At 35.1% G+C, this 27,985-nt stretch overlaps 1 protein-coding gene across 2 annotated transcripts; it reads left to right on the top strand.

Moving 5' to 3' along the window:
- The first annotated feature begins 320 nt into the window (after positions 1-320).
- Positions 321-27,985, top strand: LOC149785037 (transmembrane emp24 domain-containing protein 1-like). Of its 2 annotated transcripts, XR_016425352.1 has the most exons (5): positions 321-508; positions 10,771-10,868; positions 17,059-17,251; positions 17,939-23,771; positions 23,815-27,985. XR_016425352.1 is itself a non-coding variant. In XM_089978743.1 (4 exons), the coding sequence occupies exons 1-4, from the start codon at positions 341-343 to the stop codon at positions 18,173-18,175; spliced, it is 696 nt and encodes a 231-aa protein (XP_089834869.1). In that variant the 5' UTR covers positions 321-340; the 3' UTR covers positions 18,176-27,985. The 2 variants fall into 2 exon arrangements, 1 of the variants encoding a protein (XP_089834869.1); XM_089978743.1 differs by having other exon boundaries at positions 17,939-27,985.

The following is a 27,985-nucleotide window of genomic DNA, read 5'->3' on the forward strand; positions in this document are numbered from 1 at the left end:
TTTCTTATCACTACTCTTCTGACTGTCCTATCACTTCCGTCTTTACTTTATCTTGATAAGCACCACCCGTTGCTTAAAAGACAAGCATGACTGCGTCGACGGATAGATAGATAGATAGATAATAAGGTCATTTTGTGTTGTCACAAATTTCGTTGTATTTTATTGATAAAATGTCAGATTCATGGGGTTATACTTATTTTCTCAGTGTGATTATGAACAAGCGCCTGAGAGTTTAGTTGTCTGTTTGAACTTGTGTATTAAGTGGACGGATATATATTGCATGGAGATGGTTCGTTTCCCTTCACCGGTTGAACGTCATTTCCTACCCGTACGTTACACGATGCGACGGATACTGCAGGTCTCGAGTGTAATCTGTATGTTTTTACTGTTTTTTGTTTTGCACATTAGTGCATTGGAGACAGATTTAACGGTAGATGTGGGTGCTGGGAAGCAGGAGTGTTTCTATCAACCATTTAAGTCAGAAACTGAGTTGGAAGTGGAATATCAGGTACTATGCCTCACACACCGCCCTTTTCCGTTACTGCTTGTCAAGTACCTACCGTAGTGAATAGAGTGAAAATCAGCAGAATCTGACCCGAGGTTTGGACTTGGTTGTTAACACAGGGCTTTGTTATAGTCCTACATTGTACAACATATCACATGTTATTTATGTTTTAGTGCTACGTCTTACTAACCAAATAACGGTCTTGTATAGCGTGTTCCGATGTCGGTTGACATTGGAATGAGTGTCAAAGTTTCATGAATATCTCACACACTAGGCCGCATATATCCACAGGTGCTCGACGCGAGCTTGATGTTGAAAAAACAACAACAATAATTTGAAGGAAAACAATCATACAGAGTGACAAAAATACCTTAGATTACCCCCATGACCCGTTCTGACAATGTCATAGGACCCTCATAATATATGAGAGAAGGTACGTAACTTCTAAATACTTCGCTCCACCCATGACTCTCGATTTCCTTCTGCTATTTCCGTCTTTAAAGGCACACGACCATACTATATGGCTTGTTATACTCCTGAAATATATTTCTATTCATCAAGCCATCATTGAATTTTCTGCGTTGTACCAAACTGAAGTTATGGGCTCCAAAGCGTGCGATTTTCGCGAATTTTTACTGTTGATACAAGTCTGAGTGGGGCCCCAAGTGGCCGAGTGGTCGAAAGCGCTCACTGTTACGGATCACTGCCATCTTACCTCTGTCTGCATGGGTTCGAGTTCAAGGCTCGGCTAGCGTGGGTATGTGGGAAAGCCTGCCAGTAGCTTCTCGTGCGTCGGTGGTTCTTCCCTGGGTTTTCAAGGGTTCTTCCTCCACCAGTTATACTGGCTGCCATGTATAGCCTATCTTGTGCTGAAAAATGGTGTTAACCCTAGAACAACAACAACAAGTCTGAGCTCATGCGATAATAAGTATAACCTTTTGAGCCAATTATATTTCAGCATTGACGTGTGTGCCACATAGTTTAGCTATTTTGAAAATAGAGTCGCATGAATACGATGTACTTGCAGTGAAAAAGACAATGTCTAATTCTTGCTTGGAACATGATTCCTAAAGTTGAATCGACGTAATGGAAAGTAAAAACTTACTTTTGCATCTACCACTGTTCTGTAATTTAAGAAGGGATGCATCATAGAGCCGCAAACATGGTACATGTAGCTCTTTTCACCAGTTTTTGCATGTGCAAACACTTATCCCAAGAGACAAAATTCACGAAAATCGCACGTTTTGGAGCCCGCAACTGCAGTTTGTTACAACGCAAAAAAAAGTCAATGATGGCTTAATGAATAGCAAAATATCTCAGGAGTAAAACAAGCCATATAGTATGGTCATGTGCCTTTAAAGACGGAAATAGCAGAAGGAAATCGAGGGGCATAGGTGGAACGAATATTTGGAAGTTATGCACCTTCTCTCTCATATATTATGATAGAGAGGGTCCTATGTCAGAATGGGTCATGTGGCTTAATCTAAGGTACTTTCGCCACTGTATGATTTTTTTCTTTCTGATTATTGTTTTTTCTTCTTCTTTTTCTCAAGCTCATGTCGAAACCCTTTGCCTATATCGACACTAACACTAATTAATGCGTAATTAGTATACTTACTGTGCTGTCTTTATTCTGGCGGAATGAAAATATGACACTAGCAAATAGATGCATTTTCATTTTCCATTGACATATATTTGAATTTGTTTCAGTGCGATGGTAATCGAAGTATGTTTAAGTAGGTTCATGTGGTTGATATATTTCTTGAACGAAATGAAACATTGCTTATTGGTTGCCAGTTGTGTGTGAAAATTTGACTTTCGTTAGACTGTTAGTCGGCATCAAAACACGCTACACAGCTGTTAGTTAGGCAGTAAGACCCATCACACCCCCCAAAACGAAAATATCGGGTGATGTGTCTTACGTTGTAGGACTACCCATATCCACAAATTGATTTGTAATTATTATACTTACTGTACTGTTTTTATCCTGGTGGAATCAAAATCTGACACTAGCAAATGGACTCATTTTCATGTTCTGTTGACATACATTTGAATTTGTTGTAATGCAACAGTAGTCAAGGTATGCGGAAGTAGGTTCATGTGGGGGGTATGTTTCCTGAATGAAACGAAATGCTGCTTACAGTTCCAATAGGCATAATATATTTTTATTCATTTCATTAAGGAATAATATTTCAACTTAACCCAATTTCGGCATTCCTGGCTTTTAACGCTTCCAGCCAACTGAAATAAAGGCCAACAAAACTTGAAATCAGGTCCATTTCTTTTGTGAGAATTTGAATTTATTACAGAAAATACATCAGAGTAAGTAAAGTCTGACTAAAACATTATGACTACTTTGTAGAAAAGCTACATTATTGGTTGCCAGTTGTGTGAGATATTTCTGAAAATTTGACTTTCGTTATCAAAATGTGCTGCACAGCACCGTTAGTTAGACTGTCAGAACCAGATGCCCAAAACATAAATATCAGCGTTGAGGTCTTGCATGTAGGACTAGGCTTCGTTAGAAAGAAAATTAGGAGTATCCATCCATGAATCAAGGGATGGGGGGGATTAACCTGTAACAATATAACACAGGTTACATCCCTCATCCCTTGATTCATGGACAGTTACTCCTAATTTTCTTTGTAATGAACCCTGTGGTTGTTAATGAGAGAGAGAGAAGTTGAGGCAGGGAAGGGTACATCAGGCTGATTTGGACCAGGTTTTTCAGACATTTTACAGACTGATTTATAGTACAAGTCACATTGGTCATGTATGTAGGCATTCAACACAGACTATTTCAGTAATGTGTGTCATTTTTTAGAATTTGATCCTACATATCTTTAAGTGGCAAGTATTCACTTCATTTGGATTCATGTACATCCATATTCCTTTGGAAGGACATTATTTTGACGTCCCTAGTGGTGCACAAAGCAAAATCAGTGTTAAAGTACATGGATATTTTTGGACATAATGAACCTAAAGGTGTGATCCAGTACAATCTGTATTGGATGTCGTGCACTGTGATGTCACAATGAAAACTACGCATATTGATACACAGATTCGTACAACCCTCGATTATGACTCTTCCACTCGATGAGTTCTTATTTTGACCCAAGTTTAGTACATGACCACCATTGTAAAAGATCATAGCGATAGATAAATTTCAGCTGGAAGTTTCTTGTTTAAAGTGCAGAGCATTCTATAATCAGGATTGAATAGACTCTGGTTCAATAAAATCAGTGTTAAATTTTAAAAAGCATTTTATATTTAATTCAAAACGAGTAAATTTGCATACATGACCCACGTGAATTGTACTTTTGACATTCTTACCATGCAGTATATTAAGCAGAGGTCTTGCTAGGATTTTAGAACTAGGAGTCCAGGACTTCCATTTTGATAAAAATAGGAGTCCCACCATCAGAAGTTGCAGTCCCTTCATTCCTACAGAATCAACACAGACATGAGTGCATCTATTTTTAGATGGAGAGGTTTTTGTAATGTAATCACTCACTTTAATATATCTTCATTACAACAGTCCATTGACAGGATTGCAAATTTGTGGCTTATTTATTTGTTTATGTCCTTGTAGTAATTTTAGGCCATGGTTAAATAGTGTATGATTTGCTGTTTTTTTTCCCCGCATTTTCGCAAATACGTGTCAAGTGGGAAAATAGCTTAAACCTTAAAGCGCATCTTGCAAATTCCACAACATAGCATTGTTCTATACATTTCTGACCTACATAATTTGCAGTTTAAAGTTAAGTCTTTAATAAAATAATACCTTGTCTTTGCTTTCAATGATTTGTATATTTTTCTGAAAATATTTGCCCAATGATTTAAGAAAACAGACAATCTAATAAACTGTTACATCCCAGACTTAGCGAAGTCTGCCATTATTTCCTGTAAGGTCTACTGATTCACTTACAGTTTCAAACAATTTTTTATAACGAAATAGTGTACAAGAGGCAGTTAATATATATCCATATCACTGATTCTGATCTTAAAACACATGTTTGTATGTTTCATCATCAAATGATATCATGCAGGAAATTGATAGTTGCTACCTTACTTGGAAAAGGGTTAATGGTCAATCAGCTATCAAAACATAATGATTGTGAATGGGCAAGAGTTTGTTTGTCAACGTAATTGATATCAAAACTAGGCCTAGCTACTGATCTTGGGCCTGGGGACATTTCACCTGTTGCATGAATGTATTGAAGACACTGATTTTGTTTTTGCAGAATCAGTGCAGTGATGCATTGTGTTTTAGCAAACACAACCCAGAGTGTCAACTTGATGATTACAATCTTATCATTGATACTAGATTTTGTTGCTTTTCTTTGCCAATCACAATGGGGGATGATTGCACACTTGAGGATGCTTTAACATCACTACATCTGATCATGGCAGTTCAGGGTCTTGACACAAATATCTTGTTGGTGTTCTTACCATATGATGGCTAAACTTGGGCCATGGTAAAAACTTAACCCAGGTATGTACAACATGGACTCATTCAGAGATGAGGCTTGATGAAGGATTTCTTTGATGACTGGCAAAGATTGTAAAATTTTCATATGTCATCTTGATTGAATCTTTACAATATATAGATAACATTAGACATTCGTTGTTGAGGACAGTTCTTAGTTGACCCAAAGAGTGTAACATACTGTTTAATTTTTCGCCAACTGTGGAGCCAGGTGGTCTGATATTGATGCCAACCCTGTTGCATGTCATAATGGTTGGTTGACAGATTTACCCATGTGGATCAGGACAGGCAGTGAGACCTTAATAAAACTGTGCAAGTGGTCAACCTGATGTTTAAATATAATGACAGTCATATTTGGACATGCTCATGGCCCTGACCTTGAAGGCTGCACCGGTTGCAAAAAACTGCAATACAAGTTGTTTATAGCAAGAAAGACATTGCTGTGAATTTGTTCAATTTTCTGGGATTACAGGTGGTGCAGTCGATTTGAGATTGACTCTGATGATTAGCATCAACAGTACCAGCTCTGATGATTAGAATCAACAGTACCAGCTCTGATAATTAGCATCAACAGTACCAGCTCTGATAATTAGCATCAACAGTACCAGCTCTGATGATTAGCATCAACAGTACCAGCTCTGATAATTAGCATCAACAGTACCAGCTCTGATAATTAGCATCAACAGTACCAGCTCTGATAATTACCATCAACAGTACCAGTTCTGATAATTAGCATCAACGGTACCAGTTCTGATAATTAGCATCAACAGTACCAGCTCTGATGATTAGAATCATCAGTACCAACTCTGATTAATAAAATTCTCAATGAAGCTGCTCAGAAACATTTATCTGAGTTAGTGATTCCAAATATGGTAATGGGCAGCAGATTATAGTTCTCTTGCAAAAGGAGTTAGATGAAACCAGTAATATAAAAAGAACAGTAGCAAAAGTCTAAGATATAGCTGATACTATGTGAGATATGTGTGTGCCTTTGAGGGCAGATTGCAGCACTAAGAATTTCACTATCTAGCTAGGAACTTTGGGCCATTAAAAAAATAAAATCACAATTGCAGGACACATCTGTATATTCTCTCATGTGAGGTCTTTTTGAAAATTGAGGGCAAGTTGACAATGATAATGATTACATTGTTGACAGAGTTGCATTGTAACAAGGTTAACATGGCCATGCTTGTTTTGTAAGGACTCATCCAATTATACCATATACCAATACCAATGCAAATATCGGAAATAGGAGATTGATCAATTATTGCTGTAATTGGCCCCAAACAATTTTAAGATTGGATTTTTACAGCCACGACAACAACTTGATGGAGGCTCATTTATGTTTTCATGTGCAATCTCTCTCAGTCATATATTTGTTTTTTCCAGAGATATTTGCAAGGTTATTTTTAGTGCCAAACACTATGTTGTATTAATCTGGCATGATGTAGTTGTAACTTTTGGTAGGGTTTTCAGCATTACCATTATGTATTACTGCACTAATCCTCTCACTGACCACAGAATGATTTTTTTTTTTCATTTGTCTTGCACACCTCAGACTGGAGCAAGACAGTGTGGTCTTGGCACACCAAAACATGTTCTTGGCATTTCAACCCGGGTTGATAACCAAGCCCATAGTGCATTGATAATTGATAAGTTAGGTCAGTCTTAAGTTTCTCTCAGGTTAAACATTCATCAGGATCCCAATGAAGAGGTTCTACTTTCATGACAATCAAGTTACACTTGAATATTACACACTAGGGTCATGCATGATCCATCATCAAGTAATTGACACCAGCCTGCATATTTCCCATCATTACTTTCTTACATTTTACCCAATTTATTACTTTTCATGGGAACAGTTTACATAGTACATGGTTGACATGTACTTTCATAGATGTGTTACATATCTGGCTGATTGCCCCACTTTTCCCAATTAAATATATATTGCTTTGATTTTGTCCAGTAAGTGTCTTTTGTTAAAGGGTGTATGTGGTCAAATGAGGGTCCTTGATAGACATAAAGAAAACTCGTAACATAGTAATTAAAACCTGTTGCATTTTCCAATAATAATGTCCTATCATGAAGTTAAAGTTGGCCATGGGGCCCTGAGTGGCAGAGTGGTATAAAGCGCTCTCCATTACAGTTCACTGCCATCTCACCTCTGTCTGCATGGGTTCGAGTCTAGGATTCGGCCATTGTGGATAAGTGAGAAAGCTTGCCAGTAGCTTCTTGTGGGTCGGTGGTTCTTCCTGGGGTTTTCCTGAGTTCTTCCTCTACCATTAATACTGGCCGCCATGCATAGCCTATCTTGTGCTGAAAAATGGCGTTAAACCCCACAACAACAACAACAACAAAGTTGGCCATAGCAGCTTGCAGAAATAAAGAGCACAATGAGAACAATTATGGGTTGAAATTGAAACTTTTTTCTTGAAAAGTTGACAGGAGTTATCCACATGTGGTTGACCCAAACACATATTGACTGATTTGACTTAGTCAAAAAATAGAACATTGCAGTGACCATAAAATTATTCCAGCATTGTTAGCATCTGTGGCATCTGTGGTTGCAAATGCAGGTGCATTAGGAGCCATCTGAACTTGATCCATATTAGCTTCGAAAAAAGCTGTTGTAGGCCACATAGCATCTCATAAATGGATAAGAAAGGAAAAGGCATTTGATTGCCTGAGACAATTCAAGGAACACCCTCATGTAGAGGTCTTTGACTGCCTGGTATGACTCTAGCGAAAGGCAAAATTTTAATCTAATCGCTATTGCAAAATAAATATGTTAAATTTTTGGGTAACTGTTTTGAGCCAGTTGGGCCCAAAAATATTGTTTCCTATTGCGCTGGTTTTAAAATTAGGGTTGGTAAGTATTTTTTTTTAATTTTAAAAAACCATATTATACTGATTAGTATATATTATGTACTAAGCACTTGAAGTCCTTCTCTAAACTTGCTCAGTTAGATGAGCAAACCAATTTTGGGATGATTTTTAAAAATATGTTTTTGTTTTTACACCATTGGTAAAAAAAATAGTGCCTTGATTGGCAATGAAAAATGGGGACAGTCAGCCTGCCAGAAATACACATTTGTTTTTGGCCTCCAAGACCTTAATTCTTATTAATATGGTATTTAATATTCCCATACACATATTCTGGTTCTGTACCTTGTAAAATAATCTTGGATTTTAATAGTTCATTTCACATAGGCTTGTTCAATACCTTGAAAATAATAGACTGTATATTAACTAAAACCAGCTTTTACAAAAGAAGTATTTTGGCTGCTATGTGTGTGTATAGTGTATGGCTTAAACTAAATGAATTATGACACACATTTCAACAGGACTCTAACAAAGGGAGATAATCTCATGAAATTTGTGCAATTCAACAAATTAACAACATTGAATGTGCTTACATAATATTTGTAGCATTTGCCTTTCTTCCTAAGAGGGAATCTCTGGCAAATGTACACTTCAGTTTTCACAACCTTTGAGAAACCAAGTTGTCCTTTTTTGGCATTATTTAAATCTCGGGGATAAAAATGCTGTTCGTTATAAAAGGAAGCTGTTTTCTTAACCATTTGCATAATTTTACCTAAGGCAGAGTGATTTCCACTTGTAATAAAATCAGGCCAACAATCGAAAAAAATGGGTGATATAGGGAAAAATTAGAAAAGATGGTCAAATAATAATGGCAAAGTTACAGAAGCAAGATACCAAACCTAACATATAATGATCGTGTAACCTCTTTTAGCAGTCAGGTTTTTCCAAGTATTTGTACCCTGTTTGACATACAGAGAAAAATGCATTATTGATCAACTGTCTTTATTCTGAATGCTATACATTTTTTATCCTTACCTATAATAATTACAATCATTTATTCAGCTTTCAAAAGTCAGAAAGTGTTACTCATACATTTATGTATTCCATTTTATGACAGTAGAATTTTTTGAAAAGTGTTATTGACAGCTGCTCCCAGTTGCATTATATAGCCTTAAAGATACTTTTTTTAACACAGTGTGTTGAAAAATTGGTACTAGAAGTGAAAAATTGGTGCTAGAAGTGAAAAAAATAATTTTTTGTTGAAAACAAAATCAACTTAATTGGCCAATAAAATTGGTGAGAAAGAACATGTATTTGTTGCCATTAGGTACAAAGAACTAATTCTGTTCCCGTAGATGGAAATTTTAAGGTTTTGCAAAATGACTATACAGCAAAGGACACTGACCTAAAATGCATGATATATCCAAGACTAAACTTTAAAATGATGAAAATGTTATGCTCAATGACTCCTTTGTACATGGTAGTACTTGCGCAATGACAGAGGTAAAATGAAAAGGGTTTTACATTAAAGCCTGATAATGTGAAAAAGTACCCATAACAGATATGCTTCACGTGGGAAAATTGCGTACATTGTTATTTTATGGTAATTGTTTTCAGTGAATTGGCAATCTTGGTTATTTTAAATATGATATTTAAAATTTTCTACCACATATATGTTTGTTTCTTTCCTCAAAATAGTTGTCTTTGACTGAATAAGATAAGTAATGCATATATGAATATGATGCTTTAGCATGATATCATGACTGACTGGGAAAATCGCTCCTAATCAGCAAAGTGTGAGTTATTAAACATCTGGGTAATGCCTCATTCTGCTACGAATTTATGTATAAAATTTGGTCAAGAAATATTCAAATTGGTACTTTAGTTGCAATTCTTGTACATTTTGACTCTGGACCCTCTCCCAAGGATTGGAGGGTAGGAACCCAAAAATTATATCCCTCTTTCAAGTTGCAGACGGTTCTCAAATGGGCAACTTGTGTTAAGTTTGGTAGATTTCCACCCAGGAGTTTAGGACTAGATAGGCTTACACACAGATGAATACATGGATAGGCAGGAGATACCAAATATCCTCCCATACAGCCAATAATAATAATAATGATGATGATGAAAATAACAAAGTAATAATAATGATATTAACTGGAACAACTGCGGTGGCTCACCATTTCAAATTGACATGCGTTTCACACCATTTTGCACCCAACTCAAACCTTATCAAGTGTGACCCAGGAGCCATATTGCAATATGTGTCACATAAATGTTTCATCTTCACGCTGTAGGTACATGTGTGACATTTAGTCAGAACATTTATGAAAATGTCATACCAAATTTAAATTGTTGTAAATTTGACCTTTTACCCCCCTCAAGAGGACCCCATATGAGGGCTACAGGTATGACATGTCTTGCAGATGGTCACCATATGGACCACATAAGCAGAGATTTGTTAATTTCCAACAGGTGGTTTAGGAGGATTGTTGGTAAAACTTTGTAAAATGCATAGCGATAATGACTTCATATAAGTATGGTAAAATACTTATCACGTTATGATTAAAGGAAAATTTGTCTTTGAATGTATATATTTGCCATTGTACACCATTTCAAGACTATATTTTATAATAAATTGAGTTACTAATTTAAAAAAAGGGTCTGTACAGTCGGCACAATTTAAAACCTAAAATCTGCATCAAAGCAAGATGCCCTTTTAATTAGGCTTTTGGTATTGATAATTTCTGGTTCTAGGACCTGCAACTCATATTACTTTGGACTTAATAAATTTGTAAATTGTGTTGACAGTATTACAATTTTATTAAAATTATTTGTATCATACATTACTTTGTGAATAATCTAAAAACGGAGAATAAAAAATGTGATTGTAAAACTTGTTCTCTGAGATACAGAACTATTTCAAATTTGGTTTTCTTTTTTTGTGTTGTAGGTCATAGATGGAGGTGACTTAGACATCAGTTTCTACATTCAGGCACCTGATGGAAGAATGCTTGTTGCCGAGAATAAAAAGTCAGATAATGTGCACAGGTAATAGAAATATCTGAATGAATATGTGACCAGAGGGATTCTTAGTACAGTGCAACCCCCGCTATAACGTGTCTCGCTATAACGCGAATTCAGATATAACGCAGTCGTGGTGTGGCTCCCGAAATTTCCTATATTCATTCCCACATTAAAAAAAAAATATTTTTTGATCAAACTACATGAAATAGTGTATAAAAATGTTATTATCATTATGGGGAAGAGATCGTGTATGAATTCGAATTTAATATGATTGTGGCATGGTTCCTGAAATTTTAAATACATGTATGTGCATTTTTCTTGTAGGGGGAAAAAATATATTTTTAAAGTACGAGAAATAGTCTGTAAAACGTTTATTATCATTTTGGGGAAGAGGTCGCGTATGAATTTTAATGCAATACAGTCATGGCGTAGCTTATGAAATTTAATAATATCACCAGGTTCTTGAAGTGTTATGTAAAAAAAAAACACTATCGGAAATGTTACTTATTACTGGTCCATGAGTAAAGCCAGTAAGTCGCCCTTGTGATTGCCCTCACTTAATTCAGTATACAATCGTTGCTCAAACAATAGCCGACACGTTTCTTCTTTAACTGCATACACAACCAAGCAGCAGACAATGCAGTGGTTGATAAGATATTCTCACAATTTAATAAATATAAAAAACCGTTAGCCGCTAACATGTTTGCTGGGCTTGGCAGTGTTATTAGATGCAATCAATTGAGCAGTAAATAATGTCCGCTTTATTAGCTGGATATTGAACGGGTATGTAATTTTACATGCGTTCAGCTTACACAAATTTATAAAAGTGACTTGTGACCATTGCAGGCCTACTGCACTTAGTTCTCGGGTTTTACATGGGTATGGTGTTTCTTTATGAACTCGTTGTTTCCTATTTTTTTTGAAAATATTTTATTGTTATTGAAAAGCAAGTTCACAGATGCTTGTCATTCTCTGCACTTTGCGCAATGATTAGTATAGTAGTTTTCACACGTTTCTTTTGATATTCACAGAATCTGAAGTAAAAGTTATATGCATACTGAAAGCATGTGTTGATTGTTAATTATTCTGTAGTCATTCAAACAAATAGGCATACAAGCGTTAATTATTGGAAATTTGCAATGGATAAATTTACACAGAAACGCATTTGAGAAAATGTTAGCAGTATTAAATTTGTACAGACACCATTCATAGACCCTGGAACGTAATGAACCGTACATGTGCTAGGTCTTTCTTAACCTAATTTTGCTGTTAATTTTTCCCATTGAATTCAGACACATAATGATGTGTGACAAAATTATTGAATAGTTTAAATATGTATGCAATTTTTGCAATTGAATTATATATATTACTGATTAATTGCATGCTCCCATGGTACCATATCAGACGGTAAGTAAACGGTGTTGATACTCTGTTCATGCTGTATATTAGACATTGAATTCAGACACAATGATCTGGGAAAAAATTATTGAATATTGTAAATTTGTGTGCAATTTTTCAATGGAATTACATCCATTATAGATTAACTGCATGGCACAATGACACGATAGTAAACAGTGTTGATACCCTATTCATGATATACATTAAACATCTATACACGTATATATGCCAATGAGTTGTTCTCTGAAAAAAGTAAAATACTGTAAAACTCCGCATTAACATGACCCCGATATTAACGCGATCCAATATTTTGGACCATAATTATCGCATTATAGTGGGGTTCCACTGTACATATGACAAAAGGGATTTTAGTGTGGGAAAAAGTAAAATATATAGCAGTACCAATATCAGGTTTCTAACTAGTAATATGCTGGGTGTGTGAATTATGGAATTTCATAGACAGATGTGAGGGAAGCAGTGATAAATCTGGGTAACTAGGTCAGCATCATAGAAATTAATGTTAAGTTGGGCATGAGAACACATCAATAGCAAGTAAGATTTTTGGGTTTCAGGAAGGCTTTGACATATCTGGATAACTGGGTCATATTCCTGATGTTTCAGCACCATTTAGTTATGGTATGATCTGGGGGGAAGGCAGCTGTCATTCATCTGGTAATTTTTGTCCAATCATATTCTGTATGGGGGGAAAGGGTGTGGGATTACGATATAGATAGATACAAGATATATTGTGGGCTCGAAAGTGGAAGGCAGAAGGATGCAAAGCAGAAAGAGAGAAAGAAAAAGGGACAGCTGAGATAAGATGTAGTTGTAAATAAGAACCAGACAGAGATATACAAGATGGACCGTTAAGAGAAAGGATACCTAATAGACATATGGAGTGATAGATAGATAGATATGCTGAGTGGACAAATATAATGAGAAGCAATGTAGATGATGATTAGTATAGAATTTGGAGAGGTGGACAGAACTAGTTTGTATATTGGATATAAACAGTAGATCACAATATGACTTTAATTAGTATATCACTGGTCCCCACTTCACCCCAAAGTCAACAGAAAGACCCAACAGGCCAGACCGATCACACCTAACGGGTCAGAAATACAGTGTTGTCACTGAAAGAGAAATTTATGTCATGCTCTAGGTGTTTTATCTTATATTATTTCTTATTGTACTTTATGTTTACATTTTTTGCAAGCATTTATCTTCCTGAAGTATTTTGCATTTCTTCATTTTGACATTTTACAGATTTTACCTTTTATTTGTACCATACAGCAACCATTGTGCTGACTTACCCTTAATCACACTACATTCGCTTGGGGTAAGGAAGAGGTCTTTCAGTTATTGGGTCAAAAGATCAAAGATCACAATCACTGTCACTGAAAGAAGAAATATGGTTTCTGTACAGTAACACAAGTTCTACACGAAGACCTGGTCAGAGCTGTGTCGATGGCTTACATTTGGGTTAAGGAAGAAGGTTATTCATTTTGAGGTCAAGGTGAAAGTCAATGGGACTGAAAGCTGATTTGGTTTTGTTGATTTTAATAGCACTTTTAACACATTATTGGCTATATTATGCTAAGGAAATGGGAGTTAAGTGCCCTTCACTATGGCAGCTTACCCAGGCTGGCCTGGGTGTGTATCATTCCTGCAACCCTCAGATTATGAGTCTGATGTTCTACCAACTGAGTTACCGTGACTTCACTAAAAGAAAAATGGTTTTTGCACAGTAACATTAGTACTGCATACAAACCGGCACCAGACTGTGTGGATGGCTTTTACATGGGATACAACCTATTGATTTTGGGGTAAAAATGTAAGTCTTGTGTCACTGCAGCTGAATGACTCAAAATCATTTTTCATCATAACTTTAGTTTTAATCACAGGCCAGGACTAAACTTTGTGGATGGCTTACACTCTGAGTAAGGTTGAAGAACGTTGATTTGTCAAGGCCTTGTCACTGAAAGAAGAAATAGAGTTTTGGGATAATAGCTTTACCTCTAGACCAGATACCTTTGACGGAAGTTTATGGAGGGTTTAGGTAAGGAAGAGGCCTATTCATTTTTAGGTCAGACATTAAAGGGTAAATGCAGTTATGACTCAGAAAATGGCTTTGTTTCTTTAACTGAACATTGTTGATGGCATGCACTTTGGGTACTAAAGAAACCTGTGAAGAAAATAAGTTGAAGACTGCGTACCTTTGGCAAAGGTCTGGGTTGTTGACCAACATTAGTCGATAATCTCCTGAGGCAATCATGCCCTACTAGTGTCTATATAGAGGGTTGTTAAAAATGGTGGATATATGATGGTAATCACTTAGCTGTGACAGAAAAAATCCTTATTATACATATATTGATGGCTAGACTATTCAGAATATATTTCAGAGAACAATGTTGAGACTGTCTCTGAGGAAATATGGCTACAAGAAGAGCATTTGGGGCATTCACTCAGAATGCCTCACTTGTTCAAAGTGCCAAAGATATAATAGTTGTGTATTTTGTAAATTATGGAATGTAGCAGATTTCAGATGCACATACTGAATGCAGAGGAAACATCTCTGCCCTCTACTCTTCAGTTTTTCAGGTCTCTGTCTTGTAGAAACTCAGTTGTCTCCCTGCAAGATAATTGCCTCATCAGGTCAGACAAGCACTCCCAGGTCCCAGGAGATTACAGGACCAAGATCTTTGGAGACACATGAGGCCCCTCCAGAAGGAGGGACTGAACTCTCAGGGATTAGATAGCCTTACACCCTCCCCTTCAGAGTATCTATGCAGTACTTACCCATCACTATTGCTGAATGTCCTCCTTCCACCCTGTCTGATGTCCTGGTGTAATCTTCATTTTGTAAAACATGACTTTTCTTGCATGGGTGTGTTAGGTGCATGAGTGGACTTTGTCTCATTGACAGTTCTTTATGCTGTAGGAGGATGTATTCATATCAGATGGATAGGTTATTTTGCACGTAAAACTGTGTCCCATAGATAAAATAAGTTTTAGCTCTCCCCAACTCTCTGCCATTTTCTTGCTATATGTGAAGTTTCTTAAATTTTACAGTTTTGACATTTTAGAACTTACCTTGTAATCAGCGCTCTATACCTGTATTGTGCTGACATGCCATTATGTGTGTGTGTCCATGTGGGTTCCAGTCTCATGCTTAGCCAATGCAGGCATGTGAGAAAGCTTGCCAGTAGCTTCTGTGGGTCAGTGGTTCTTCCAAGGGTTCTCCCAGGTTCTTCCACCCAATATACATGCCGACATATATAGCCTACCATTTGCTAAAAAATGGTATTAAACCCATAGCAACAATAGCTCTGCAAACTCACAACAGTAAATACATCAGCACCTCAGTTTAGCATTAACATTTGCTGCATACTTCTTTTGCATGCATCCCTACAGTTTCATTCATCTGTCAGTCTTTTATTTCATGATACTCTGTCATGGTCTGTCCTTTCAATCTTGCAGTCTAAGTCAGTCTCAAATTTTCTTAAGGACCATTTAAGTGGTTAAAGCATCTGCATTGGATCTGATTTAGAACCCCGGCCGAGTCATACCAAAGACTTATAAAAAAAATGTTATTAGTAGCTGCCTCACTTGGCTGTTAGTATTAAGAGGTTAGTGTTAGGACTAGTCGGCCTGGTGTCATGATAATGTGACTGGGTGGGACATGGTGTTACATGTCTGCGACATGATGTCCCATTGCTAGAGATCACTTTAAACTGCCACACTGCTGACTTCATAGCGATATGACTGGAAATGTTTTAAAGTGATGTTAAAAATTAAAAACACACACACACATATTTTCTCATGTAGACATGATAATATGATTATGAATGCTGATTTACATTTTTAATCATAATATTTGTCAGTATTTGGGATTTGTGGATGTGTAGGTTCATCCCTATTCATTATGCTGACCAAAGGAACAGCCTGTCACATGTGCTGTGCTTGTTGACTCAGAGATTGTTAAGATTATTTTCTTACCTGTCACTGAATTCAAGCTGACATAACTATGAGTAAATTCGTATACATGACCCACGTGACTTTGGACATTCTTACCATATTAAGATTGATCTTACTATACCAGTTTATAAATTGTGTAACAGTTGTTTCAGGTATGATATTTCTCTAGTTCTGCAGTGTAAGACCTTGACTCTAATATTTATGTTTTGCGGGTCGAGGTCTTAATGCCCATATAACGACGCTGTGCAGCATGTTCCGATGTCAATTAACAGTGGAACGATAAGTCAAAATTTCAGGAATATCTAACACACTTGGCAGTCCATATTGGCATTTTTCTTCAAATCAAAGTCATAATGTCAGACTTTACTTACTCTGATATCTTTTTCTAGTAAATTCAGATTCTCACACAAGCAAATGGACATGTTTTCAAGTTCCGTTGGCCTACATTTCAGTTGGCTGGAATGTGATGGAAGCTGGAAATACTGAAATCAGTTAAAAGTTTGATGAGAATCTTGAATTAAATGAAGCTATCTAAACACTTTCTTTAATATTAGAGTGCAGGGGACAGTTTTTATGCACAAATTTCATGTTGAGTACACTTGCCTAATATAAAAATCCATCAAAAATGAAACACACAAGTGAGATCAAAAAGGTCCAAACCAAAAAGTCAGGGCAACATTGCCATGTATGACAAAATGATTTTCCATTAATATTATAGGCATTTTGTATTCATTGGTTCTGAATAAGTGATCACCAGTCTTCATATTTATCAGAGTCTAAACAAAATTAGCAAAAATTCTGGATCAAAATTTTATTGTATTGTTCTTGTTCTTTGTAGAATACAAGTGAAGTTATTGGGAGACTATAAAATATGTCTTGACAACACGTTCAGCCATTTCTCCAGCAAGTTAGTGTTCCTAGAACTTTTAACAGATGAGGATGACGAGGATGAAGATGATAATGATGGGGAATGGGCTGGTGCCAAAGAAGAACTCGGAGATCTTGTGGACATGAAAGTTGAAGATTTTCAGGTATGCCAGTAACTAATTTTCTTATTAGGCTTTTATGGTCATTTTTCTTCTTTGTCTCATTAACCTTGACTTTTTTTTACTCTAAAATCAGTAGGCTTCCTTCTTACCAAAATAAATAAGCCCTCCACAAATTTTGATGAAGGTGCATGGTCGAGAACTAAAATCATTGTGCAGAAACCATTTCAGACCTGCCAACTCTTATGATTTTGCCGTAAGTCTTATGAAAATGACTCTTAAAATACAGATTTATAGAATTAAAACATAAATTATGGAAATAAGATTGTTGGAGTAAAATTCTGACAATCAGCTCGTCTGTGTTTAATCTGGATCTGGGTTTTATATTAGATTTGTGAAGTTAGTGATTGAACTTAAAAATAGGGGGTCAGTGAAGCAGTCTTGAAGTTAGATGGATTTTAATTTTAAAAACTCTTTTGTAATCCCTAAGTTTACCTATATCCTATATATAAAAAACCCCATATAGAATCCCTTTTATTGTCTAAGGGACAATCCACCACATAAATTAGCATGGTATCAAAACTTTTGTAAAGTACATTATTACTACTTTTTTTCTTCTATACATTGTTCCATCAGAAGACAGCAATATTATGGGATATTTAGATAGTCTTATTATCTTTTTTTGTATGGCTTGATTTCTTTCACTTTTAAGCAATTCTTTTTCTCTTTCAGAAAATAATAAACAATATGAAGGCTAACCTGGACAAGACAATGCAGTTGCAAAATGCTTTAAAGTTGTTTGAAGCAAGAGATCGCAATATACAAGAAGGAAATTTTGAGTATGTTAACTGGTTTTCTGGTATTCAGGTTTTTGTGATGATCTCTGTAGCATTAGTACAAGTTATTTTGATTCGACAACTTTTTAATGATAAGGCAAATGTATCAAAAACAATGAAAACCAGAACATAGTTCTGTTTCTGTTTTATTTCCTGCCATTTGAACAAATGCATGATGTTGTATGCATTTTATTACAAGACTAAACATCATCTCAGTTGCAACCTCGTCCAAAGTTTACAACAGTATTAATGTCAGTGTACATCTTTTTTAATCCTGGTATATATTGTAAATAAATGTACTCTGATGTTTGGTTTGGAGAAATTGAAATCTCAGCATGCCTGTGGCAGAGTGTCCATTCTCTTACACCAAATATAGTTTGTATTACTAATAATAGGAACAAACTGTATGATTGTATAAAAGTTTCTAACAAAGTATAGATCAACTGGCCTTTCAGGAATATGGCATTTGTGATGGGAAGCAACTCAAATTTAGGTAAATGATTGGACAGAATAGTAAGTAGCAACAATGGACATCTTTCTACTGATGGTAAGATTTCAAACACTAGTCAAACTTTTAAAAGCAGTTCACCACAATAACTCCACAGATAATGTTTGAAACGATATCAGAATTCTCTAATGACATATTTAGAGCAGTATATGTAGAATAGTAACAAAGACCATGAATAACATTATTTTTTTAATCGTATATAAATAGTATCATTTCAACCTTTCAAACCATCACTATTCTCAGTATTTCATTTATTTACAAAACAGAACAATCTTTCAACAGTGTGACTGAAATGTTGTTATCCTGTCTTTTTCTGTCCCTTTTCTTGATGTACTGTTTACAGTCTACTTTTATTTTACAGTTTTTTTCTCCTTAGTAATTCTTAATTGTAAGAATTTATATAAATGAAAAAAAGATGTAAATAAATATTTTAAAAAATCTATCTATGTTAAACATGTGATTGTGCTTATATCTTTAAATATCCACTGGTTTCTTCTCTTGATATTAAATTTGCCTGTACATTGTTTTTAAAAAAAGTGCAATTATACAGATATGAAGACATGTATTGGCTTCATTAATAATATAAACCTAATCATTCAAGATGATGTGTTTAGAGCATATTTAATTAAGCCATCCCAAGATTAAAGGTCCAGTTGATAACAGGATTTTTTAAATCCTTGTAATATACATTACAAAGTAACATATATATTCGCTTACAAGTAAAACTGCATATAGTGTACACCCTGATTTGCCATCACATAAAGTGTCTGCAAATCAAGGAGTAAGTTGTTTATTCTACTGATTACTTCTAACAAATTGCATAGACCCAGATCTTTAGGTGCATTTTGCAATGGCAGATTAGGGTCTGTACAGTTTGTTGGATCCAACTTAAATGCAAGTATTGTTTTATTGAGGATTCTTCTTTTCCATTTGTTTTCATTATTTTTCATTTATAAACAAAATTTGTTTTGAATTGAAATGGCATTATGATGACATGATGATTTACTTCACATGTCATGACTTCCCAAGCTTGATACAGTCTTTACAGCTTGTGATGGCTTAATTAGGAAATGTTTAGAAAGGTTCAAAAATATGTGTACCATACCACCAAGTCTGCATTTATAAAGGTAACAAATATTACTTTGTGTCTGAATTGTAAATTTAATGGTCAGAGTATAAAAGATTTATTAGGTGAAATCTAATTTTAAAAAAAAATATCTATCTTTTTAAAATAAAAGGTGAGTTTATGGTTGTTATGCCCATCGGTACCTCTGTCTGTTTGCAATATAGTGTACCTCCTACTACACCACCGGGGGGCCCTAAGTGGCCAAGTGGTCTAAAGGTCTCACCATTATGGATCACTGCCATCTCACCTCTGCCTGTGTGGGTTCAAGTCTCAGGCTCGGCCAATGTGGGAATGTGAGAAAGCTTGCTGGTAGCTTCTCATGGGCCGGTGGTTCTTTCCGGGTTTTCTTCCTCCACCATTTATACTGGCCGCCATGTATAGCCTATCTTCTGCTGAAAAATGGCATTAAACCCTATAACAGCAACAACCACACCACCGAAGATACAGATTTTAAACTCTGGGATATAATTAGGGGTGTTCTGTATATCTGCACAGCGATTTAAGAATTTTGATGATTCCTGTGGGGGGTGGAGGGGTAAAGATCTTTAATAATTTCTGAAGTGTAGGTTGAGCTTGTCAAGCTGGCATGTGTCATCATCGGGGCTAGGGACAAAACATATTTCATGGGTTTTGTTATTACACCCATGGGTATTGTCTCAGAGGAGATACATGGGAATGCTGTCCCCAATTATCATTTAGACTGTTGAGATCATATCCTGTAATTACATACATTTAAACAACATTAGGAGAAAAAATCAGAAATACAACAAAATGCAGACCATCGGTCATGACCCTGAATTAGGGGACTTGCTTCTGGGTCATAACTTGGTAACAGTTGAGATCCTTATTCCATAACCATATATAGGTTTGAAAGAGATGAATAGATGAAACCAGACATGCATCCATTACAGATCTTGGGTTGTACCCCTGGTGTTTGGGACTTGCAGCTGGAAACGGTTGAGATCCCCACCAAATAAGCATGTATACATGTTAGGAAGAGACGGAAATTTAGATGTTCATCTAATACAGGTCCAGGGGCATGTGCCTAGATTAGGGGACTTGCTCCTAGGTCATAATCTTGATACTGTTCATATCTCAACCTAGTAACCATCTGTATCTGTCATGGTCATGACAACATAATAAACATATGCATCCAACACAGGCCCTGAGGACTTGCCATTTGTTTATACTTTAGAAACCCCAACCACGCCCCATTCATATTTACACAATCTTTACATGAAAAGACAATACTCACATGCATTGTTGAAACATTGGCCAGGCTGTAACCCTAATGGCATAGCATGGAATTATGGGTGTATGCCATTGACCTAATTCTAGTCTTGTACCTCTATTTGTTTTTGTTTCATTTATGTATTTGCTGTACTTGAAAGATGTTCTTGTGATCTAGATTTGAAGAAAAAAAACTGCCGTGTTGCTCACTTATGTAAGATTCAATAACTTGTTTCTCAGGCTTGTGGAATTCAAAAGTTTGTGTTGGTTCTTCTATCTGAGTTTCATTCAGTCTTCTGAATTTAATTAAATCTTTTGTCAGACTTGCCCAATATTCAGACTCAAGATATTCAGACAATAAAGTTTCATTCATAAGAATATGCTTTATATCGAATGGTACTTTTTGTGTTTCGACCACTCTGGTGGCCTTGTGTTAGAGCGTCTGCCTCGGATGTGGGAGGTCATGGGTTCGATCCCCAGCCGAGTCATACCAAAGACTTACAAAAATGGTACTAACAGCTGCCTCACTTGGCGCTCAGCATTAAGAGGTTAGTGTTAGGACTGGTCAGCCTAGTGTCAGGATAATGTGACTGGATGGGACATCATGCTACATGTCTGCGACATGATGCCCCAGTACTAGGCAACACTATAAACTGCCACACTGCAGACATCATAGCGATATGACTAAAAAATTGTTAAAGCTACGTTAAAAATCCAACTCTCATACACACACACACACACACGCACACTTTTTGTGTTGCAGGTTGTTGAAAATATTTGTTGATGCTTTTTTCCACATGCACAGAATTTATTAAGAAATGCATGTCAATGTTCTACATATATCTATGCAAACATAATTAAATTGTATATAATATGGGTCAGTAACACAGTTGGTGTAGTTGGTATGGTATCATAGTATATCATATGTGTATTTACAGTCCTGTCGAACAGGTGTAAAGTTGTTATACACCAGTAAAGTGAAGTTTGGAGGGTTATTCTGCAATCAGCTTGTAAATCCGAACATCAGTTGTTTTTTTTTAAACTGAATTTCTCCCGAGCCTTTTGAGATATTGTCATTATACTTTGTATGCCCTTGTATAAATGACTAGACTGTATGTTCTGTACAAGTTGGAAAAAAAAGTTAGACTCATCAGCATTTAAAGAGTTAGAGTCTGTCTGATTTGAATTCAAAGAAGTTATCCCCAGTTTTGTTGGGCCGACATTATCTGGAAGCATTATTTTCAATAGTTTGCCAGTGTTTTTGTTTTAGATTTTAACATGCGTATAGTTCGTAAACTCCTTCATTTATTCTTTTCATGTTAGTCATGAGTCATCATGAAGCTTGACAGGTTATTAAATGACATACTTCCTTGCCCATTTTAACTAGGGGTCAAGGTTGAAGTGATAGAAATGTGTTAAGATTTGGCTGCAGTTTGACAATATTTCATAAACCAAATGACTTGTGATGCACCATTATGCGTTTATGTCATGGCATTACTTTTAGAGTGGAAATATTCCTTAAGCATTTGCTTGCTGACAGATTGAGCTAAGATTGTATGACCATTCATTTTTTTTAGTCACTTTGATCTTAACTAACTTAAGAATATCAGTGAATATTAGATCATCTGATTGTCAGAACTTTTTAGAATAAAAAGGGACATGGATGCCTTTCTTTCTCCTCAGCCAAATGCAGCGACTCTAAGCTAAGGATACGATGGCATTCTAAGGAGAAGTTTTGTCAAGCCTGCCTTGGCAGAAGTTAATTCGGCATCTGTTTACATGTTTGTACATCTATCCACATCTTTGATCAAGCTCAGTGTTATGGTTTTTACTTTCTAGCTAAAAATGGCTGTGCTTGACCAAAAGGGTGTAACATGCTTCACAGTTGATTCAGTGAAGATGATTTTTAATGTTTGTTTTTTTTCATGTAGCAGAATTTTAAAATGCATCAGTTATGTGGTTCATAAAGTAGTAAAAAATTACTGAATTGAAAAATCGACCATTTGTATGTTGTGTTGCCATGACAGAGTACATGTATTGCTTGACTCAGATTTGTGTAATTTGTGTTATTGGTTAAAAACTTTATGTACACATCAGCAGAGTCAATTGGATTATTACTTATATGAAATGATTAATGTACAGAATTATATCTTGACAGTATTTATTTTCTTTGTACCATATGTGGGCAGTCATTTTTTGTTATCCTTGATACAGTTACAATGAAATTTACATGGGCTGGGTCATTTTTTTAAACCCTCAGTACGATTGCAATGAATTACACATGTGCTGGATCATTTTGTAACCAATACAGTTGCCATGAACCACACATGGGCTGGGTAATTTGTGTAATTCTTGATACATGTGCCATGAAGTCGACACAGCTTGACAGTAAATATGACTGATATTGTATTTCTATCATGTTTCCAGCAGAAATTACTTTTATATAGCATTGTACAGATATCTTTTATTTATGTGTAGGACTGACTTGTCCCCTTTGGAAGTGAATTCTTCTGAGATCATTGTGAAAATGGGCCAAAAAGCCCTCCCCCCAATCCCATTCACATTTGAAGTTATCACAGGTTCAAAAGAAAAAAGGACAGGATAGATGGAGGCATGTATGTACCATATATATTTGCATATGGACAAGTCCAACTGAAAACTGTACAGATCCAGATCTGCCATTACATAATGTGCAGGCAGATGTGGGTCTGTGCAGTTTGTTAGGAGTAATCAGTAGAACAAACAACATATACCCTGGTCTGCAGATTATTATGCTATAGCAGATCAGGATCCTTGTTGTTTGCAGTTTGACTTGACTAAATGTATTATCTATGTTTATTATCATTATATTATTATCAAACCAAGGTAATAATACTGGATGTATTATGTATGTAAAGATGAAACCAAGGTAATAATACTGGATGTATTATGTATGTAAAGATGAAAACTTTCAAACCAAGGTAATAATACTGGATGTATTATGTATGTAAAGATGAAAACTTTCAAACCATGGTAATAATACTGGATTTATTATGTATGTAAAGATGAAAACTTTCAAACCAAGGTAATAATACTGGACTTATTATGTATGTAAAGATGAAAACTTTCAAACCAAGGTAATATATATAACAGTGAAAACTTCAAAAATGAAGGTAATTGTGCTGGATGTATTATGTATGTATGTCAAAATGAAACCTTTTGAATCAAGGTTAAAGTACTGGCTGTATTATGTATGTAAAAATGACAACTTTCAAAATGAAGGTAATAGTGCTGGATGTATTACATAAGTAAAGATAAAATTTGTTAAAAATTGTTTGATACAGTAGATATTTCACTGTGTTGTGTATAAATACATCTTCTGGTAATGCAAAGTTACTAGTTATTACTAAGCATAAATGTATTTCAATACTTTGATTTTAATTAAAGAGAACAACTACACATTTTTTTGCCAGTCATTAGAAAAGTATATGTTAACTTAAACACTTGGAATGTTGATCCTATTCAGGTGCATGCTTATATATATATATATATATATATATATATATATATATATATATATATATATATATATATATATATATATATATATATATATACACACACACACACACATACATATAGGTTATGCTTGATTTACATTCATTCATTTTAACACCATTTATAAGGAAGAAATAACAGATTTCGCCACTGTGTTGGTTTAACACCATTGCTGGCACCACATGCTGCAGTTCACATACATCACTGACCGAGAGAACATAGTGCGCTCTTTTGGTCGTTACTGTGGTAACAGCGTTCTCATCACTCATGTTTTTTTTATTGTGTTTAAAAAGTCATCTATGTGATTTTTAATTATTGTTCTGTGTTTTATTGAAATGATTTCTAAATAAAAGAAGGCTGAAAGGTTTCTTTCCTTAGATATTAAAGTGGAAGTGCTTACAAGATTTGAATGTGGCAAAAGAATTACCAACACTCAAGCCTCCACCTCATCTGAACCTTCAACATCAAGTGGAGAGCCTACCAAACCTCAGCCAGCCTTAAGTACATTTCAGATCAAATCTAGTCTTTTATAAGTTTTTTGTATGATTTATTATTGTTTCCAGTGAAGTATTTTATATATTAATTTCTTTGAAAATTATGCCTAAATAATCATTACTTTAAAACTTGGAAGTTTAATTTGCCCAAGAACTTACTTTCAATTTCTGCCACAACCTCAGGAATACATCTATGACATAAATCGAGCATCACCTGTTTGTGTGTGTGTGTGTGTATATATATATATATATATATATATATATATATATATATATATATATATATATATATATATATATATATATATATTGGATAAACAGTTATCTTTTTGTAAGAATTTTAAGCAGTGAGATCATTTCAGTTATTTAGAGATCTCAGAGAAGTACCTGTTATGTGGTATTTGAATATGATTGAAATGATTCTAGGGATGTAATAACAAAGCTTTTCAATGCAAACTGGGTCTCTTCCAGCTGTATGTGTATATGTGCATGCATTGTTACAATTATAGTGGCTTTTTTTGTACATCTTTTATTTATTGAAGCATACCTTGAAATGTAAGGGTTGGGGTAACTGCAGATGTGGACCATAGTTGATGAAGTGAAATTCATTCTGCTGGTGGTAAAGCAAAAAAGAGTGGAGTTAATCAGGGGATGGAGGGTAGATTGAAGAACTAAAACAAAAAAACAGCATGAGAACAAGATGTTTCTAGTTCATTCTAAGTGTGTTGCTGTACACACCATGCAACAACTCCAAGCTAAGCTGATGCAGTTATTTATAGTCATTTACTCACAGATGCACCGTCCATACCACTCTTAAATGCTTTTGTTATAGACATCGAGATATGGTAGAGTTATTCAGGAAATTGGTTTTTTTTCTTCTTCTTCATAGTTCATATGTATCATTAATATATACATTTATGCAAATGGCATGTCCCTTATTATGTCCCAATGATCCAAAGAAATTCCATTATTCTCATATTCGAAAAATGTATTTCATTGAACATATGTGTATGTTTAGATGTTTGGAATATGCATGAAGATTAGAGGATAGTTTCATTCAACAGATATTCAGTAAAAGTTGGGTATGTTCAAGATGTTAAGGAGTTGCACATGTCCGATCTAATGTAACCTCATACATGTCATATTAACTGATGAATAAAAAATATAATACATGTGCTGTGATAGGGCCAGGTTAGTGTTGATACTACATTGTAAAATGGATTTGTTTTGTTTGTGTTGTGGCTTGATATAAATTGTAACTCTTCCTCCTGTCGGTTTAAAGAAACAGTACATTAGAAGTATGAATCCCTTTTTTCCCCCATGGTGTCTTTTTTGTTGCGGTATTTCTTATCATCACTTTTAAGATATTCAGTACTTTCAGAATAATTTCTTACCAAATCTTTCCTTGGTAAGGTTATTGCTTGTTTTCTTTATGATAGTCTTTGTTTCTAACTATAAACAAACCAGGATGAAGGCAGTCACATTATTTATGTTTGATAGAAAAGTCATGAAGATGCACATGCTTAAAATATATTTTAAGGCAAAATGAAATAACGCTATTTTAAAAAAAAACTAACATGCAGTTTCTTGCTTTAATGAGTGGCCTTGTGATGGCTTTGTCATAAGTTGGTGCTAACAGTTTTCAAGTTTGTTCTAGTATTCAGCTTGGTATGGAAAATAAAGTCATATTTCTGATCAATAAGTAATGTTTATAGTAGTAGTAAGGGAGAAACGCCATTTTAAAAACGTTTTAATAAGATGGCATGATCATGATACCATGTTTTATTTAAAATTCGGTTGTTTCCTTGAACTAGAATTAAGTACCTATATATTCTTGACATACCTGTGAATTTTAAAATCATAATTTCTAGCAACTTGCAGCAAAATCTATTACATGAAATTGTCCATATTTAGCTGTATAGTGCAGAAAGATGTGCCATATTTATTCTCCATTACAATATGATTTGCTTGTAATTCTTTTATATCATGTCTTCTTTGGATTATGTCTCAGAAGCAAATGAAGAGTGAGCTCTGAACAAATTAAAACAAAAAAAGACTAGATGATAAATAAAATCTATGCATTGCATTTTTGCAGTACTCCAATGAAATTTGGTCCAGAAATGATACCCAGGACCATCTTTTGATGAGCATTGCAGAGAATGAATACATTTTGGGAACAATTTAAATCATTTATTCGATATATTTAATATTATTTGGAAGATACCGCATATGTTCGCCTACAGGTGAGATCTAACTGCAAACTGCACACTTAGATTTGCCATCCTATAATGTACCAGCAGATCTGCATCTGTGCAGTTTGTTTAGACGAATCAGGAGAACAACGACAATAGATCCTGATCTGCTGGTGCATTTTGCAGTTGCAAAATGCACCAGCAGATCATGGTCTGTATTTATTTTCAATTGGATCCAACTTACAAGTGAGTATATATGATACTTTCAAAATGTGAAATCTTCCAATGGATTTTACGTGATCAAGCAAGCAGGGCAATATATCATTATAACCAACAAATCATTGTAGTACAACCATTGAAATTACAGGTGCAGCTTCAAAACTCATAGTAAATTTTGTGATATAAATGTTGTTGGTGTTGTTTTGTTTACTTGTATGCACCATATGCCAGTATTCAGATATGTGAACTGTTATATTTGAAAAGAAAAGTAATGGTTGGTGACTTAATAAGCACAATGTTTATTGTGGCTTGTCAGTATGAGTGGTTTATATGAAATGGTTGTTACATTAATTCTTTTCAGTTAAAGAAAGAAGTTTTATGTTTAATCATGTAAGTGAAAGTTGTTGGAAAGGTGTGTTTATTAAATATGCAAATTAACACTTATTGCATTATGCAAATCCCAAGTTATAAAAAAATTCTGCCTCTCAACAATAAAGCAATGAAAAATATATGCATTGTATTTTATGTACCACTTAATTATATTAGAGAATATTTATGAATTATTTCCTGGGATTTATTTGAAATTTCTTGAGTATCATGACTGCTTGTTAATAAAATAAATTTCAGTGCCACCAAA

Source organism: Sinohyriopsis cumingii, chromosome 13 (assembly GCF_028554795.1).
Source record: "Sinohyriopsis cumingii isolate HCF-2022 chromosome 13, ASM2855479v2, whole genome shotgun sequence".
Classification (NCBI taxonomy): Eukaryota; Metazoa; Mollusca; class Bivalvia; order Unionida; family Unionidae; genus Sinohyriopsis; species Sinohyriopsis cumingii.

Coding starts and splice junctions, on each gene's coding strand:
- LOC149785037 (XM_089978743.1), top strand. CDS start 341: ATGCGACGGATACTGCAGGTCTCGAGTGTAATCTGTATGTTTTTACTG. Junction 509..10,770: donor AGTTGGAAGTGGAATATCAG/GTACTATGCCTC, acceptor TTTGTGTTGTAG/GTCATAGATGGAGGTGACTT. Junction 10,869..17,058: donor AAGTCAGATAATGTGCACAG/GTAATAGAAATA, acceptor TGTTCTTTGTAG/AATACAAGTGAAGTTATTGG.